The sequence below is a fragment of the Bufo bufo genome, chromosome 1 (assembly GCF_905171765.1).
Source record: "Bufo bufo chromosome 1, aBufBuf1.1, whole genome shotgun sequence".
Classification (NCBI taxonomy): Eukaryota; Metazoa; Chordata; class Amphibia; order Anura; family Bufonidae; genus Bufo; species Bufo bufo.
The window spans coordinates 562566827-562587319 of NC_053389.1; the positions used below are offsets into that span (position 1 = coordinate 562566827).

General features: G+C 39.5%; 1 protein-coding gene across 1 annotated transcript in view; it reads right to left on the minus strand.

Annotated features, from left to right (window-relative positions):
- The window catches only part of PCLO (piccolo presynaptic cytomatrix protein), a 193708-nt gene that overhangs the window by 24313 nt on the left and 148902 nt on the right, over window positions 1-20493 (minus strand). The window contains exons 19-21 of the mRNA XM_040414091.1: window positions 19574-19768; window positions 12184-12322; window positions 2542-2600 (exon numbers count right to left, since the gene is read on the minus strand). Coding sequence (XP_040270025.1) covers window positions 2542-2600; window positions 12184-12322; window positions 19574-19768 — 393 coding nt within the window. The remainder of the gene's footprint in view (window positions 1-2541; window positions 2601-12183; window positions 12323-19573; window positions 19769-20493) is intronic.

The following is a 20493-nucleotide window of genomic DNA, read 5'->3' on the forward strand; positions in this document are numbered from 1 at the left end:
AGTGGCAAAAGAAATAAATATTTGCCGTTCAGCGGTGCAGTTATATGTTCTAAAGCCCTTTTTGTGTGTATTAGTGGGGAAAAAAATGGCTTATTAGCTGTTGTGTGGTGAAGTGAGAAAATTACTGACTTTTTTGGGGTGTTTTACTTTCCTTGTTATTTATTTGATCGAACACTATGTCAGACAGAGAAGTGCCAGGCCCTGCACAGGGGAGTGGCACAGGCCTAAATGTTTCTGGCTCAGGCAGAGATCGCAGCAGAGTAAGGGGCCGTAGCAGCAGGGGTCACCTCGAGAGACCTGAGCTCCCAGTGTCAACTAATGGTCGTGTCATGATCCGCAACCCAGCAGTTCTTGAATGGTTGACTCGATCTTCGACTTCATCACAAGTGACATCAGAAACCCCCAGCCAAGAGTCAGTGGGTTCGTCAGACAGAACCCTTAGTTGGCATGGCCCGGGAGCAGACCCTGTGCCCTCACCTGTCCTTAACCTGCCTCTGTCTTTTTCTGTTCCCTCAGCCAGAGAAGTATTGTATGCTGTGGGCTCAGCTCCACTGTACAGTGAGGAAGAGCTATTAGAAGACAGTCAGCAACTACTGGCAAGCCAAGATGTGGAGGAGACATCCGCCGCTTCCTCCACTAGGCGGGCAAGTAGTGATGAGGAGAGTGGCGTGGGAGATGGTGTTGCGAGCGGTCAGGCTCCTGACCCAGAGATGATTAAGGAGGACATCAGTGACATGCAGACAGTACTCAATGATGATAATATAGCTAATAGCACTTGGGATGCGGATGACGAAGGGGCTTTATCATCAAGAGAAGAGAGTGGCAGCTTGACCGTGAGCCAGCAAGTCGCTAGCGTGGCCGGGAGTCAGCAGGGTGGCAGCAGTGGGAGGTCAGGAGCCAAACGTGCCTGGGGTAGACCACCCGCTTCGCGGGAGCCTACCTGCCCGGAAAGGGAAAGTAGCGGTGCACGGGTTCACAGAGGCAGCGGCGGTAGCAGTCAGTCAGTGCATAGTGTTGGGGGTAAAATTACCTACTTGCCGGTGTGGCAGTTTTTTATTAAGCCGTCGGAGGAGGTGAAGATGGCCATATGTAAATTCTGCGAGCAGAAGGTGAAATGTCGCCAGAGTGTCAATGTTGGCACCACGGCCTTGCGTCAACATATGCAGCATCACCATTAAGTGGCCTGGGAGAACCGTGGCTCCAATGTGGTGGTCCAGCCTGCAGCAGAAACTGCTGCATTACCCAGTGGCAAGCAGACGATTTCAGGCAGTCAAGGCTGCACCACCTCAGCCGAAGGGAGCTGTCTGTCTTTTCCATCATCTGCTGGTCCTGAAGGTCCTGCTCCTCGCCCTCCTACTCCTTGTCAGTCATTCCGTCAGCAATCGATCACCGAAGCGATTGCCAAGAGACAACACTATGTGTGCACTCATCCAATGGCACAAAAGCTGAACGTTCTCCTGTCCAAGTTGCTGGTGCTGCAGTCCCTACCTTTCCAAGTGGTGGACTCTGTACCTTTCAGAGAAATGATGGCTTGTGCTCAGCCGAGGTGGATAGTCCCAAGCCGTCATTAAATATTAAAAATATTAGGTAGGTATTAGGTAAACAGACATAAAACACAACTGAACTGAATATTCCTACATTAGGCTTTATAGCTAGGGAAATTTATTTTAAGGGACATACAGATGTAATAAAATTTGTTTTAGATTTTCCCTTTGGATTTATCACACTGGTTTTGTTTGATTACAAATTGCATAATGCAATCTCTCTATTGAAAGCATGGTAACTTGCAATATTTATAGCAGAAATCTTCAATAATATGATGCATGAAGGAGGATATCACCATTATTTATATTGTATTGATATTGAACCAAACAAGAAAAAAATCTCTGTATACCTTTGTAAACTGTAAAATGAAACTGGAGGTATACAGAGCTACATAGACTTCTATCGTTGCCACATTACTGCTCAATACAAGTCAGAGCCTGTATGAAAATGTTATATCGTTGTGTAAATGAGTCCTTCAAAGCACACAGCAGACTGGAATTAATTTATTTATGACCATTGATTACAGTTTACTCCTACTTCATTTCCGATTTTCCCAAAGATGGTCCATTCAGTGTTAAAAATGGTATGCAGAATAAAATTATTCATACAGTTTCTCCTCCCCTCTTGTAAGTAGGCATAAAATATTCAATATGGTATGTACAAGAGCTTAGTGTTATCTGCAAATACAGAGAATGCATTACCATGTCTAACTTGTGGATTATTTATAATCAGATGAAAGTATAATAGCCTCAGTACAGATCACAGAGTATACTACTTATATCATTAGTTGAATTTCCTAAAAGCTAGAGGCAAGTGGTGCTACATTACAAATGATTCATTTTATATAATATGTGATATAACAATTTTAATGGTTGGACAATTTTATAATTTAGAAATTGAGATTTCTCTCCAATGTGACAGAAAATCATCTGCGAATAATGCTGTTAAATGTAGCATAGATAAAAATATTAATGAAAATGTCAATGAAGACCCTACCTTCTGCTTCAGTCAAGCCCAATCCAGTCTGGTCTTGTCCATTTTGGCTCATTTTTCCACTGTAAAAAGAAGCATATTATTACCTGCCTGCTTAATGCAAAGTACATTTGACAATTTTCTAGAATTGCTGTTGGACGCATTGTACAGTTTCAAATGGCACATTACTTATTGATCAGTGTACCATTAAATTGTGAGAGACTTTTACCACTTTCAAAAGAGAGGCTCAGAGCCTATAGAAATGGGAGACAGAAACAGCAATAGGGTATAGAAAATGTATCGTGGCTCTCCCGTATCCGATTTAAGGTTAAGGTGCTCTGTTTTTTGGATGGTTCACCTAATCATCCAGTATAGCATTCAAATGTTAAAAAATTTAAGGTAAAAACAGGCATTCACCATCTGGTAGGATGTATAAATTTATAGTTTCACTCAATACAATATATATATATATATATATATATATATATATATATATATATATATATATATATAAACAGTACAGACCAAAAGTTTGGACACACCTTCTCATTCAAAGAGTTTTCTTTATTTTCATGACTATGAAAATTGTAGATTCACACTGAAGGCATCAAAACTATGAATTAACACATGTGGAATTATATACATAACAAACAAGCGTGAAACAAATGGTTTTCACTTCACAGGTGTGCCCTGTCAGGTTTAATAAGTGGGATTTCTTGCCTTATAAATGGGGTTGGGACCATCAGTTGCGTTGAGGAGAAGTCAGGTGGATACACAGCTGATAGTCCTACTGAATAGACTGTTAGAATTTGTATTATGGCAAGAAAAAAGCAGCTAAGTAAAGAAAAACTAGTGGCCATCATTACTTTAAGAAATGAAGGTCAGTCAGTCAGCCGAAAAATTGGGAAAACTTTGAAAGTAAGGGCTATTTGACCATGAAGGAGAGTGATGGGGTGCTGCGCCAGATGACCTGGCCTCCACAGTCACCGGACCTGAACCCAATCGAGATGGTTTGGGGTGAGCTGGATCGCAGAGTGAAGGCAAAAGGGCCAACAAGTGCTAAGCATCTCTGGGAACTCCAACAAGACTTTTGGAAGACCATTTCAGGTGACTACCTCTTGAAGCTCATCAAGAGAATGTCAAGAGTGTGCAAAGCACTAATCAAAGCAAAAGGTGGCTACTTTGAAGAACCTAAAATATGACATATTTTCAGTTGTTTCACACTTGTTTGTTATGTATATAATTCCACATGTGTTAATTCATAGTTTTGATGCCTTCATAGTCATGAAAATAAAGAAAACTCTTTGAATGAGAAGGTGTGTCCAAACTTTTGGTCTGTACTGTATGTTAAAATACACTATAAATCAATAAAAAATATCCATACATTGTAAATAAAATGTCCATATACTATAATTATATAGCTACTAGTTTCTGGTATCTTACTTGTTGATATATCTCATTTGGGGCATATAGTTGAGCTGACCTATACCATGTGGTACAATCAATAAACCTTGTGCATAATCAACTCTGTGCTCATTATTCATATACAGCTGTGCAAATTCATTAAATAGTGTATTCACCCCAATTTCTCTGGGGTTAGTGGAGATGAAGTATCCACGTTATAAATCCAAAAATATATGAAAATATAAAAATATAAAAATGTGAAAAATATGCAATATAAATCTTAAAGAGAAGTGTCACAAAACTGCAGCAAAATTATCCCAGTGATGGTCAGTGTCAATTCAATGTTTCCAGTCAGTAAAACTCAGATTTCCCTGAGGTTTAGGTATCGTTTATAGGGCTAGAGTCTGGGGCGTCCCCCTGATGCGCACCATTTTACTTTGCCCTTCTCACGATATGCTTCGGATGGAATTATTCGATTTGGACAGGATCGATATTTCCATCTCTCGATATCTGGTGCCACGTCCAATATGAGATATCCACCAGACCTCGGTAGTGCGTTGCCTTTACTCCGGACTATATTGCTCGGGTTTCTCGGTGTCCCACGTGATCTTTCTCTGAGGTCATAAGTCCCTGCCTTGCCCGATTATCACCGTCCTGGTAATTCAAGCGTTGTCACGTGGTAGGGCAGGTCAGGTGATCCCGCTTGCGATTCAATGGATATATATTCAGTCTTTATATTAAAAGACAATGATATTGGATAGTCTTTGTGAGATTTTAGGTGGGTAGTCTTTCTCTCCGAAACAGCCAGACGCGTTTAGAGGCATCAACCTCTTCCTCAGTGGCTTCGGTATATGATACAACTACCCCCTTCTTTTATAGTCTGTGGCTTCAAAACCCACCTAAAACCCGGCATGGATTTGCAATACATTTATAATGTTCTTCCAAAATTATCATGATAGACTTATTACATATAGTAAGAGAAGGGTATACTCCAATATATAGAAAATAATAGAGCATAGGATCGCATTTGCGGTTTTCCTATAATTGGTTGCGATTCTTACTCCTCCTTTTAATTATCCATTATGAAATCCGAGGTAGAATGTCTAAGACAACTATCAGACATCACCACATATTCCAGACTGATGAGGGACCCTACTAAAGAATACAATATAGAATTGGGGAACTATACCAGAGATGGTTGGGAGCGAGGAATTTTAAACGAACAAGAGTATAAATATATCACTGTTACCCAACAACGGCTACCAGTATTCTACTGCCTCCCTAAAGTGCACAAAGACCAGTCCAATCCCCCAGGGAGGCCAATCATCTCTGGCATAGGTTCTCTTACTTCTAACCTGTCAGAATATATCGACAAACATCTTCAACCCAGCATAAAAAAGAATATTTCTTATATTTGGGATACTACGCAAGTAATAAAAATAGTGGAAGAACTCAAATATGAATCAGACTGGATATTGGGGACACTAGACGTGAATTCCCTCTATACAGTTATAAATCACAACCAAGGGATACAAGCATTAAAAACTCAGTTGAGAATTCATAGCAATTTTCCTGAGGAACAAATAGAGTTCATAGCAGAAGGGGTAAATTTTATTCTAACCCACAACTATTTTGCGTACAATCTCGACTACTACCTCCAGATCAGAGGGACTGCTATGGGTACCAGGTTTTCCCCCAGCTATGCCAACTTGTTCATGGCACAATGGGAATGTGAGAGAATTCTACCCATGCTGGGGGCAAGCCTGGTACTCTGGCACAGGTTCATTGATGACATCCTGTTTATCTGGAGGAACACTAGAGAAGAGCTAGATATATTCCTGGAGGGAATTAATACCAACACATACAACCTTAAATTCTCTGCGAATGTGAGTACAGAACAGATAGAATTCCTAGACTTACAGATCAAAGTACAGAATGAGCACCTAACCTGTAGTAAGTATCAAAAATCTGTTTCCCGGAATAGCTACATCCTTTTCTCAAGATGGCTGCTAGAGGTCCCAACAGGACAATTCAAAAGGATAAAAAGGAACTGTACAGAGCAAGAAGATTTTGAGAGGGAATCCATATCTATGAAAGAACAATTTCTAGATAAAGAATACCCCATCACTATATTGGAGAAAGCATTAACGAAGGTAAAAAACATGCAGAGAGAGACCTTTTTTGAGGAAAAAAACAAACAGAATACAGGGGAGAGGAAATAAGACAAACTACGAATGATATTGCCTTTTAATAAACAATATAAGAAAATAGAAGGAATTGTGAAAAAAACATTGGCACCACCTACTTGGGGATAGACTAATAGGCCCTATGGTGAGTGAAGGTCCCTTGATAACTTATACAAGGGCTCAAAACCTATCCTTAAAGGTAGCTCCATCAATCAAAAATAAAGTAAGAAATCCAACTATACAGAACTGGCTGAATTTAAGGGGCTTCTATAGATGTGGGAAGTGTGGCGTTTGTAAACTCACGTCATTTCCCCAAAAAAACATAGAAATCCAATCACGGGTGAATCCCTTTGTATGGAAAATAAAAGACTTCTTGATCTGCAGTTCAAAAAATATCCTATATATAATAGAATGCCAATGCAAGAAACAATATATTGGAAGAACAAAATGCTCTCTTAAGAAAAGGCTGGCAGAGCATATAACTAATATTAAGAACGGGTACGAGAAACATTCTCTTTCACTAAATTACAAACAACACCATAACAAAGATCCTGGAGGTATGGTATGTGCATTGGAGAGGAGGAGACCATATCGCCAGGATGTCTCGGCAGGAATCCAGACGGATTTTTGATTTTGAAACACTTCTTCCACATGGTCTCAATTCGGACTTCAAGCTATTTGGTTTTATATAAACATGGGGGGTGCCTTCCTCTGATGAGACATCCTGAGTCTGGCTGTTTATCAGCACCAGGATCTCCCCTCAGCTGGAGGCTCCCTCCCTTTATACAACATCAGAACAAACAAAATCACCAATGAATATAGAAAACCAATGTGTAATGGAAACGCAACAGCGTTTTCTGATCTAAATAACATTCTGGGTTTCGCTATGTGTCAGGATTCCATCCCATCTAACAGTAGAATAGGAAATATCCATCTGGGAACACATTGGATTAAGGACGTTGAAAAACGCAACAAAAACACAAGAGAAACGCAGATGCGGTTTTTAGACTCTATTGCGTTTTTGATGCCTTGTATTGCGTTTTTGACGCTTTTGTACCTCAGACATCTCCGCAGATTTTAGTAGCAAAAGAAACTCTATGAACATAGATGGGGAAATAATGAGAAAACTAGAAAATAAAAATAGGAATGCTACAGTATGTAGAATTCAACCTCAATATAAGGATCTTTTAGGAAGAAAAACATTAGGGGATGTTCCCTATATATAGAGGAACTATCGCAGTGAACAGAAAAGAGAGGAGAATGGAGTAAGCCAAAAGGAGGAAGAAAGGAAAGGAATAAGAACTCCAACTAAAGCGCATCAAAAACGCAGATGCGTTTTTTTGCCTCTTTTGCCCCATGAGCTCCGGGTTGCCTTCCTCTGCTTTTCTCCACCTTTGTCCATTAGTAAATTAACTACATAATGGATAATGAAAAGGAGGAGTAAGAATCGCAACCAATTATAGGAAAACCGCAAATGCAACCCTATGCTCTTTTATTTTCTATATATTGGAGTATACCCTTCTCTTACTATATGTAATAAGTCCATCATGATAGTGAGGGAGTATGTTATAATTTTGGAAGAACATTATAAATGTATTGCAAATCCATGCCGGGTTTTAGGTGGGTTTTGAAGCCACACACTATAAAAGAAGGGGGTAGTTGTATCATATACCGAAGCCACTGAGGAAGAGGTTGATGCCTCGAAACGCGTCTGGCTGTTTCGGAGAGAAAGACTACCTACCTAAAATCTCACAAAGACTATCCAATATCATTGTCTTTTAATATAAAGACTGAATATACATCCATTGAATCGCAAGCGGGATCACCTGACCTGCCCTACCACGTGACAATGCTTGAATTACCAGGACGGTGATACTCGGGCAAGGCAGGGACTTATGACCTCAGAGAAAGATCACGTGGGACGCCGAGAAACCCAAGCAATATAGTCCGGAGTAAAGGCAACGCACTACCGAGGTCTGGTGGATATTAGACGTGCACCAGATATCAAGAGATGGAAATATCGATCCTGTCCAAATCAAATAATTCCATCCGAAGCATATCGTGAGAAGGGCAAGGTAAGAGGGTGCGCATCAGGGGGACGCCCCAGACGCTAGCCCTATAAACAATACCTAACCCTCAGGGAAATCGGAGTCTTACTGACTGGAAACATTGAATTAACACTGACCATCACTGGGATAATTTTGCTGCAGTTTTGTGACACTTAGCTTTAAGATTTATATTGCTTATTTTTTCACATTTTTATATTTTCATATATTTTTGGATTTATAACGTGGATACTTCATCTCCACTAACCCCAGAGAAATTGGGGTGAATACACTATTTAATGAATTTGCACAGCTGTATATGAATAATGAGCACAGAGTTGATTATGCACAAGGTTTATTGATTGTACCACATGGTATAGGTCAGCTCAACTATATGCCCCAAATGAAATATATCAAGTAAGATACCAGAAACTAGTAGCTATATAATTATAGTATATGGACATTTTATTTACAATGTATGGATATTTTTATTGATTTATAGTGTATTTTAACATATATATATTGTATTGAGTAAAACTATCAATTTATACATCCTACCAGATGGTGAGTGCCTGTTTTTACCTTAATTTAGACACAGCAATAATTAACATTTTATTGTTGATCCCTCAGAACCAGATGGATCATCAGCTTCACTGAATGAAACATTTGATGGTTTTCACTCCTTGCAATGTCCTATGCCAATAGACAGCAGAACTTGTTCTTTGCCTGTACCACATTAAAGCTTTTTTCTGTTTTTCACCTGTTTTCTGAATATTCAAATATAAAATAACAAATTTTTACTAAAGAAGGATTAGGATTTCTGGAGATATTTGACAATGGAATTGCATTATTGTCAATTAACTTAGATTACAACTACTTTTCAGAACTTATAAAGTTAGGCATATCTTAGGATATGCCATCATTATCAAATCGGTGGAGGCCATCAATGTCAATGTTCTGGGAAAACTGCTTTGGAAGGGATAGTAGCTTTCTACTGTAAAAATATGCCAATGATAAGCACCAACTATCCACTAGTTCCATATTAGCCAAGAGAGATTTGTGTATATTTGTTTAACTGACCAGTAAATACATGCTAGGGTACTTTGCATTTTGATATGATTCAACAACTCATTCAAATCATGGGGTTAAATTGCTGGAACCCCCACCAATCCCAATAACTAAGGAGCCATAGAACTAGCAAAGCACAAGTTACTACTACAAACATAAACCCAAGACATACATACGTGCTGGCACTTTATATGTGGGCCTGTCTGAAGTTTAGTCTTTAACAAGTGAAATGCATGCTCTATTGGGTACAGATCAGGTGACTGACTTGGCCATTCAAGAATATTCCACTTCTTTGCTTTAATAAACTCCTGAGTTGCTTTGGCTTTATGTTTTGGGTCATTGTCCATCTGTATTATGAAACACCGACCAATCAGTTTGGCTGCATTTGGCTGGATTTGAGCACAACCCCAGAATTTATCTGGAAGCTTCTGTCCTGTGTCACATCATAAATAAACACTAGGGACCCAGTGCCACTGGCAGCCATGCATGCTTAAGCCATCACACTGCCTCCGCTGTGTTTTACAGATGATGTGGTATGCTTTGGATGATGAGCTGTCATTCTGGTAGCGGTTGATCATCTGTCCAAAGAATGTTCTTCCAGAAGTGTGCTGGTTTTTTAAGATTTTTATTTATTTTTTTTGCAAAATCCAATCTAGGCTTCTTATTCTTGAGGCTTATGAGTGGCTTGCACCGTGCAGTGAACCCTCTGTATTTTCTTTCATGCAGTCTTCTCTTTATAGTAGATTTGCATACTGATACACCCATATCATGGAGAGTGTTGTTTACTTCTTTGGCTATTGTGAAGGGGTTTCTCTTCACCGTGGTAATTATTCTGCGATCATTCACCCCTGTTGTCTTCTGTGGGCGTCCAGGTCTTTTTGCATTTTTGAGGTCACCTGTGTTTTCTTTCTTTCTCAGGATGTACCAAACTAGATTTTGCCACTCCTAATAGTGAAGCAATTTTTCGGATGGGTTTTTTCTGTTTTCGCGGAAGAAGGATGGCTTGTTTTACCTGCATGGAGAGCTCCTTTGACCGCATGTTTACTTCTCAGCAAAATCTTCAAAATGCAAGCACCACACCTCAAATCAACTTGAGGCCTTTTATGTGCTTAATTGAGAAAGAAATAATGAAGGAATTGCCCACACCTGCCCATGAAAAAGCCTTTGAAACAATTGTCCATTTACTTTTGGTCCATTTAAAAGCAGGGCGCCACATGTAAAGGAGCTGAAACTCCAAAACCCCTCATGCAATTTTAATATGGATACCCTCAAATGAAAGCTAAAAGTCTGGACTTTATGTCCATGTCCATTATAAAACTATAACTTGAATATGTTTTAGTAGACCGGTAAAAAACAATAAAAATTTGTGTCAGTGTCCAAATATATATGGACCTTACTGTAGAGTGATCGGTGGGCTGAACATGCTATCTAAACGTATTACTTGGATGTGTCATGGCCTGACCGTGGCTTAACTCACCCAAACTCACTGCATTAGGAACACATATGATTCTGTCAGTTTAGGTCAGTTAAACCCGTGTTTTGGTCATGACACATTTGAGTAATATGGACAGATAAGATGGCCAGCACATGGACATAGGAATTCGGCCTACAGAACATGTTCCTGTATTGTTGTCTAAATCGCCTTTTCTCCAAACACTATGAATATCCTTAGGTCTTTTTAATGTTCTTGGAATTAATAATTTGTGTGCCATTACTTATAAGGTGTCTTTATTCCAAGCTTTAATATGCTAGGTTTTTCAAGCTTATTATGATGAGAGACCTTCCATCCCTTTTAATAATCTTGTTACTTGCCTTTGAACCCTTTTCAGCTCTCCTTATGAATTTGGGGCCCAAAATTGAATCCCATATTCAATATGTGACTTTACAAGGGATTTATAGATGGGTTATATTAGGTTGAGATCATGGGTTTTTATCTTTTTACACATCCTAAAATGTATTTGCCTTTGTAGCTGCTGCTTCACATTATAAGAATGGACTATGGAGCAAAAATGTTGTGCTAATATCCAGAGTAACCACCACGTGCAACACAGACAGCAGGTAGATGGACTGGGAGATAAAGTCCTAGTAGGCTGTCACAGATATCTGGAGCATTGCTGACTGCAGTGCATACCACAGCTGCTGGAGGGCGAGTGGGGGAGGATCCATAGAACAAACATGATGATCAACATGGTCCCACAGATGCTAAATTAAGTTCAAGTCTAGGGAATTAGGGGGCCAACCTATGTTCAACATTTCTAGCAGTGTGACATGTTGTATTGTCTTGCTGGAAGATCTCATCTGCCTCAAGGCAAGACAATCAGCATGCATGGGTGTATGTAATCTGCAAGGATGGATTAATACCCAAATAGGTTGAGAATGCCTTGCACATGGATACAGAGGTGCAGTGCCCACCCATCTGCATTGGAGCTTCATAAGCAGTAGGGTTCGTTGAACAGTTGTTTTAGACACACATCTGATAGCCCCTTGGTTCATTTTGGTGGTGAACTGCTCCACTTTAGCATGTTGATCCACCCTTGCACACGTTGATAGCTGATGTTCACCTCTTACATCAATGGCATGTGGCACTCCACAGTTTCCATGTTACTTATTCACAATGGTGCCATTTGTCTACTCACAATCCACTTTCACCACAGCAGCATGCAAACAGTTTACAAACTGCAGAGTTTCAGAAATGCTGCCACCCTTGGCCCGAAAGCCAATAATCATCCCTTTTGCAACTATGATAAATCAGCACTTTTACCAATGATAGCAATGAGGGATATGTGTGCAGACACCTTATATAACCAGATAGCCAACTAATGACTCGTCACTTCCTTCATGAGCCATGTGTTGCCGACGTTAAAAGTAGGAAGTGGTCAAAATAATTTGACTCAACCATGCATGTGGCAGAAGTGAATGGGTATATATATTTATCTTGAAATTGAAAAAAATATGTCACTTACATTCTTGGAACTTGAAACTGATTGTTGTCTCCTTGCGTGGTGTTACTATCACTGTCCATACTGTACCCGCTGCCAAAACTACTGACTGATGATGTTGTGGACACTGTGGATTCAGTAGTCTTATGAGTTGCTGATCTCGCTATATGGGAGAGTAAACATTGTATTATAATGTGCTAATTTTTTAAGCTATAAAAATAGCACCTTATAATATAAAATGCAATAAAATGTCATGATATTATACAGTTAAAATATTAGTAATATGATACAGTATTTCAGTGTACTTTCAGTTGTTCTGCTGAATGTCTAAGGTTATTGTTGGCCCTAAATTCTCTATTTAAACAAGATCAAATTAAAGGGGCTGTCTGCTTTTTACTACTGATGATCTATCCTCAGGATAGTGGAGGTCCGACTTACGGCACCCCCGCTGATCAGCTGCTCTGTTTACCTGCTCGCCACAGCAATTGCAGTGGTGAGCAGGTGTAATTACTTGAACAGACAGCGCCATCCCATAGAAATAAATGGGGACGCCATACTTGTAATTTCACCTGATCACCACTGCAATTGATATGGCGAGCAGGTAAGCACTCATATGAGCACTGCCTTCTCTTCAAACAGCTGATCTGCTGGGGTGCTGGGTTTTGGACCCCCACTGATCTGATATTGATGACCTATTCTGAGGATAGGTAATCAATAGTACAAAGTGAACAACCCTTTTAACTGAAGACCAATCAACTTAATTTGCTCAATAAATCTCCCTAGAATGGAAACACACCTGCTTCATTTCAAGCACATCTAAAATCTATGTTATTGTCAATTGTTCAATTTCTATGCTCTAGATTGGTGATTCCCAAGCTTACCCCTGAAATATGTGTCCATACCTAATACTATTCATTTCTCAAAGAAACTTGGGGGCTGGGCTAATCAATCTTTAACTGTTGTTCAACACTATCATTTAGCTATGATATGTACACTGCTCAAAAAAATAAAGGGAACACAAAAATAACACATCCTAGATCTGAATTAATAAAATATTTTTCTGAAATACTTTGTTCTTTACATAGTTGAATGTGCTGACAACAAAATCACACAAAAATTAAAAATGGAAATCAAATTTTTCAACCCATGGAGGTCTGGATTTGGAGTCACACTCAAAATTAAAGTGGAAAAACACACTACAGGCTGATCCAACTTTGATGTAATGTCCTTAAAAGAACTTAAAATGGGGCTCAGTAGTGTGTGTGGCCTCCACTTGCCTGTATGACCTCCCTACAACGCCTGTGCATGCTCCTGATGAGGTGGCGGACGGTCTCCTGAGGGATCTCCTCCCAGACCTGGACTAAAGCATCTGCCAACTCCTGGACAGTCTGTGGTGCAACGTGACGTTGGTGGATAGAGCGAGACATGATGTCCCAGATGTGCTCAATTGGATTCAGGTCTGGGGAACGGGCGGGCCAGTCCATAGCATCAATGCCTTCGTCTTGCAGGAACTGCTGACACACTTCAGCCACATGAGGTCTAGCATTGTCTTGCATTAGGAGGAACCCAGGGCCAACCGCACCAGCATATGGTCTCACAAGGGGTCTGAGGATCTCATCTCGGTACCTAATGGCAGTCAGGCTACCTCTGGCGAGCACATGGAGGGCTGTGCGGCCCTCCAAAGAAATGCCACCCCACACCATTACTGACCCAATGCCAAACTGGTCATGCTGGAGGATGTTGCAGGCAGCAGAACGTTCTCCACGGCGTCTCCAGACTCTGTCACGTCTGTCACATGTGCTCAGTGTGAACCTGCTTTCATCTGTGAAGAGCACAGGGCGCCAGTGGCGAATTTGCCAATCTTGGTGTTCTCTGGCAAATGCCAAACGTCCTGCACGGTGTTGGGCTGTAAGCACAACCCCCACCTGTGGACATCGGGCCCTCATATCACCCTCATGGAGTCTGTTTCTGACCGTTTGAGCAGACACATGCACATTTGTGGCCTGCTGGAGGTCATTTTGCAGGGCTCTGGCAGTGCTCCTCCTGTTCCTCCTTGCACAAAGGCAGAGGTAGCGGTCCTGCTGCTGGGTTGTTGCCCTCCTACGGCCTCCTCCACGTCTCCTGATGTACTGGCCTGTCTCCTGGTAGCGCCTCCATGCTCTGGACACTACGCTGACAGACACAGCAAACCTTCTTGCCACAGCTCGCATTGATGTGCAATTCTGGATAAGCTGCACTACCTGAGCCACTTGTGTGGGTTGTAGACTCCGTCTCATGCTACCACTAGAGTGAAAGCACCGCCAGCATTCAAAAGTGACCAAAACATCAGCCAGGAAGCATAGGAACTGAGAAGTGGTCTGTGATCACCACCTGCAGAACCACTTCTTTATTGGGGGTGTCTTGCTAATTGCCTATAATTTCCACCTGTTGTCTATCCCATTTTCACAACAGCATGCGAAATTGATTGTCACTCAGTTTTGCTTCCTAAGTGGACAGTTTGATTTCACAGAAGTGTGATTGACTTGGAGTTACATTGTGTTGTTTAAGTGTTTCCTTTATTTTTTTGAGCAGTGTATATTGCTTTGTACAACATCTTTCTTTTTTTTAAATAATTTGTATTATTCCATATTATCTTTCAGAAGGCTGAGATCATTTCTCTTCCCTATTGTGAAATGATGTTGTGTTCCAGAGAACCACTGAATAAGACTCAAGGAACCACCGGATATCTGGGAACCCTGCTTGTGAAACACTACAGCATGAAATAATTAAACATACAGCATTATAGTATCTATATGCACCCTATTCCGTAAACAGATATCTCCTACTGACAACAAGGCTACACATGCTTCCCATACTTCAAGGCAGCCTGATGATGGCCCTACATTACAGCCCAAACCATTGCTGGATTTGTTCACATTCCAGATATTGATACGCAGTACTATGTCACTGTAATATTCTATTAATAATAACCTAATCTGACCATGTCAGGAGCGCTCTGCCAACAGTATGCTCTACTGATGGTGTTATTGGTCTGTAACCTGGGGAAGTACATTTCTAAAACAAGCACCTACAAGCTGCAAGGGATGAGGTGGCACTGCTATTGATCCAGTTAACAAGTTACTATCTTACAATTACATAATATATTCTACTAATTATAAACTATAAGCAATATTCACAAAGGGTGAACACACAAGGCTGTATAGATAAAACGCACATCTCCATCAAGATCAACCTTTCTCAGATCAGATGTTGTTTGTATGACCACAGGTATATTTATACGTTAGTAAAGTCACTAGTAAGTCATCTTTTATCTAGTCTGACTTTTCTACCCTTTTCTTGTGGATATTATTAAATGGCTGCTCCAACATAGAATAATATAGCACTTAAAGGGGGTTTCCAGGCTCCTGAAATTGATGACCTTTCTTCAGGAGAGGTCATTAATATTCAATAGTGTGAGGGTCCGACACCACACTCCCCCACCAATCAGCTGTTCGCTGCAGCCTCTGGCACTGGAACTAGGACTTTGAATGGAACATGCAGCAGAGCTCTGTTCAAAAGTGTTGTGGCACTGGGGGGTTAAAGCAGCTGAGCTCCTATTGAAGTGACCCTCACCGATTGGATTTTAATGACCTTAGGTCATCAGTATCAATAGCCTGGCAAACCTCGTTAAGAGCTACATTCTAACTTTGCAGTCACTTGTGACTGAGATAAATCAAGAAATTCACAGATTCAGCAATTGGGTGAATGAACATAGATTACATTTTTATTGAAAGTCAAAGTTTTCAATATTGGGTTATTTCTCCATTTTTTGTGATGACTTTCCTTTAGGCATCATATGTAGGTTGGAATAAACCATTAAGTAAGAAAATGCAATCATGCATATACAGAAGTTTAAGAAACCAACAGCTTACTGGAGAGTAAACTACTATACTTGAGTGACAACATGTTTGTAGTTTTAAACTTTATGTTTAACAGAACACATTATTCCTGTTATTAGAAGGGTCTGATCACAGGCATTCGGAGCATCCATCAGGGTCTCGTTTGTGGGTTTCATTACTTTTGACAGCAAGAATGGCAAAGCAGGTAGTGCTATTCTTGCTTTTTAAATGACAGAACCTTGAAAACATCTCAAAGGACTCCATTATAAGTCTGCCAGGCACCGTTTGTGGTCATCATAACTCAGAAAAGAGCCTTATTATTATTATAAGCACCATTACTCTGGTTCTCTCTCTAAGCTATAAGCCCAGAATGAAAGTTAAAATAACATTCAAAGAAGATAAGCTGAAAGAGTTTGTACTGGTATCCAGGCTGAAATGGATTCCAGTCTGCAGTCTGGTTCCAGATTATATAGAGTAGAAGGAACAGTGCTATAAAGGGTAAAAAACAACAACTTGAAAGACAATTAAATGGACTGTTCATAGGGAATGAGCATCTGATTGGTAGAAGTCTGACCACTAGCACCTCTATGATCACGAGAATGAGGTCCTGTGTGCCAGAACAGTGCTTGGCTCTAGCAGTCCCATAGAGAATGAATTGAGCGGCAGCATGTAATTTTGACCTGCGACTCTATTCATTATGACGCAAAGAACCCCCATTATGGTGATCAGTGCGGTTCCCAGCAGTCGTACCCCCACAGATCAGAATCTTATCCCCATCCTGTGGATAGGGGATATGTTAATATTGTGGAAAAGTAGGTAAATGTTATTTTGAAAGGGATTTAACATCTGGTATCCCCCACCGGTTACTAGAAAGAGAATTCCTGTCCCTTATCCATCTCCTGAAATCAGACTGGGGGTGGGGGGTGGAGGGTTTCTTGTAAAGCTAAACATGTTCACGGTTAACTCTGTAAAGGCTACTGGAAATATATAGACAGCCTAATAAGGTTCCAGCATTATAAACCTTAGTTGTGGAATCAGTACTAAAAGTCTCAACCAGTTTTAGACCTAAGCAACTGAATCGCAACCATATGTGACAACACATAGTACGTTTCTATTGTGTACCAACATAACAAGTAGAAAATAAAATACAATACTGCATATAACACTAGTTTTTTTCAGTTACGATCACATTGATTTTCACAAACTGTTAGTAGTGTGTTTGGCCATAGAATTACAAAATGTCCAATATTATACCCATTGCCATTGGTCAGACCCCTGGAGATCATACAAATACTGTTTACGGGAAAACTATTAAGGCCAAGTCCATTCTCACTTAATTTCAATATGCTCAGTTTTTTAACTAAAGGGATCTACTAAAACAGGCTTGCCGTGGAAGTGATTTGTTTATTTTACTTTAATGCCCAGAGCCATTTACACTGGAGTGGAGATAACCTATAAGTAAGAAAGAGACAGGTATCAGTGTTTGTCTCACCTTCTGCTTTGACGGATCCATCGGACATCACCTTCTTGAGTGCTAGCTGGCTTTGGTCTTTGCTGTCATTTGCTGGTGAAGGCAGATTGTCAGACTGAGTTCTTTGAATTGGGATTACTCCTGCTATGCTGTGTCTATGCTGCTTCCTGCCATAATTAGACTGACCGCTTTTATGTGCTGCTGTGGCAGTGTGGGTGAAATGGAAACCCATAGTATGTATCCTCAGATGGAACCAGCTTAAATGTTATTCATGCAAACAGAAGTGTTGCTTTCTGTATTCAGATATTCAGGTAGTGTGTTTTAACACCAAAGAGACACCACATGCACAGCATTAAGGGGCTTTAAAACTGGCTGTTTCTTTTTATTGGTTTAAAAAATGTTTTTTGTTTTTTTTCCCACCATGGCTTTAATCCTGTGAGAACACATGCAAGAACATATCTCTGCAACAAATACAATTATCTCTCTCTGAATGTTTCCTTTTCATAAAAGATATGCTGTTGACTGCAATAACAAGTCATATGTGCATTCAATATAATTTACAGCATTCAATATAGTTACTAGTTTCAAAATGTTATGTATCAATATGAACCATATGGTTGGAAAACAACTAGTCATATTTACATTAAAAGTGCTTAGTGAAAGATGTACCATGTGGAGCCGTCATTTCATGGTACTGTGTATATGTAATTTGTTTACACAGCTGAAAAAGTAACAGGCAAGGAAAAAATCTATGATGATATATTGCAACTCTGAACATAGTAGCATTTTACTATTTCCAAAAGCATTTGCTTAGATCATCTAGAAAGAGATTGGCCACTATACTATGATTTCATTTTTTATTTTTTTTACGTTGGCAAAAATATATTATATTTGTACAACTTACGTTACATAGGAGTCATACACTGCAATTCTGAAATGTCTATTGCCTATTTTATAAGAATGGGCTATTTTACAACACTTCTAATATTGAGAAATTCTTTCATGAATTTCATTGAGCTATATCTCCACCAGATGGAGATAGATGACTATCTCTATAGTATTAATATTAATCAATACCCAATTTAATCTGCTGAAGTGTATTATATTACCATAATTACTTTATAGTTGAATAGATATGTTTCTGAATCTGTATTCTGTTTTGGAAAATATATTTTAAAAACTAAACTAAAAGTAGTAATCTAAATAAAAAATAAGGTGGTATGCAAAGGGGAAAAATAATAATAATATATTTATGTAGAGTTTTCACAATATGTTTCCTTAACCTAAACATATCATACCCATAGACAACTGACCCATAGACTCATGGTTTACATAGTGGATCACCATGCAAAAGTTATGTCTAACTACAGGTCTAATAGTCTATGACGAGAAATAGTATAACTAAAAATAAGTGAATCATTCTGTGAATTCTACAATCCATAAAAAAATACACTTTAATATTTCATATATGAGGAATGTTGGCATGGGCGTGCAGTGATATTAAGCAAATACTAAAAATGGTATGAGTAAATGTGTTTACAATGGTGTGACTGTGTTGGTGGTTTAACATTTATTCATTTAAAACATGGCCATGGTTTTCACTAGAATGATAATGTATGTATGAACTTTTTAATGTTCTCCCTTAGTAAACAAATATATGCCTAAACGTAGATAATGCTCATGTACTTTGAACATATCGAGAATAAAACTAGTGAATTCTGGTCTTATGACTAAAAAAAATTTGAGGAGGTAGAAATGACACTGAGATTGGACCTACAAAAGTCATACAGGTAATCAACATTATGGGGCATAAAAGACAACATATAAGATGGACACATTTGGATGAAGGAATGAACCAATGAGGAAACAGCCAGTTTCATTAAATTTCAGTAAACAAAAATCGGGTAACATATATTAGATGTGGACAAAATTTTCACAATAAAGGACATTTAACAAAAGTGAACAAGTAGTGACAACAAATAATGGTTAACAAGGGAAAACAGCAGGAAAAGGCAACAGATGAACATTAAGCTGCCATGCTGAGGAATTTATTTGCGTCTTTTACTTGGTTGAAGACGAAGCTGTTGGACAGCTGCTTCGGCAGCAGCGATGGCTGCTCCAGCATCTTCTAGATGGGTCTGAGTGACACTGCCTTTACTTTGGCTACGTGATGGTCCATGTGAACGAAGGTGTCCCTCAGATGAAGATTTTGAGCTACCAGGACTGCTATGAGATTTCTCTATAGTTGGAACCTGCATATCTAAAAGTATACAGTTAGAAAATTAGTTGTTTTACTTCATATCTTTTTTTTAAATTTGTCTTTATTTTAATTTTAAGAAAATGACATAAAATTAATACATAACCAATATTAATCATATTAGTATATAATATATATAAATACATCACATAACAAATCACGATCATGTATATAATATAGAAATCAAAAATATCCCTATAGGCCCCCCCCCCACCATCCTTGGCTGTCGTTCCCCTCTGTTCAATCAAAAAACAGAAAACACAATTACTGTCTCTACTTATTTTTACGTGGCTCTGCGTGCAACTCTCCGATTCCTTTCAATCGCTTCATATACTTTGATTTGCTGATAGTATAGAGCCCACTCCCTTGACGAAGGCTGGGAGGCAGAGCCCCAATACCTAACCAGAATAGCTTTTGCTACCATCAATCCGCTCAACCAAATCCGTCTAACCTGAGGAGGAACTTCTGTTTCAGAACCATAATCTCCAAAGATCACTATCAAGATCCCCGGATTATAATTCATTGTGGATTCCTTTTGTAAAGCAAAAAAGACCTCATCCCAAAATTTTCTTACTTTGCTACAGCTCCAAAGCAAATGGCCATAATTCGCATTCACATATCCACATTTTGGGCAACAACAGTCCCGATCCCGATTCTGGGGGAACGTTCCCTGAATTTTGGGCGTATAATAGAGTCTATGGAGGATCCTAAATTGAATTAATCTATGA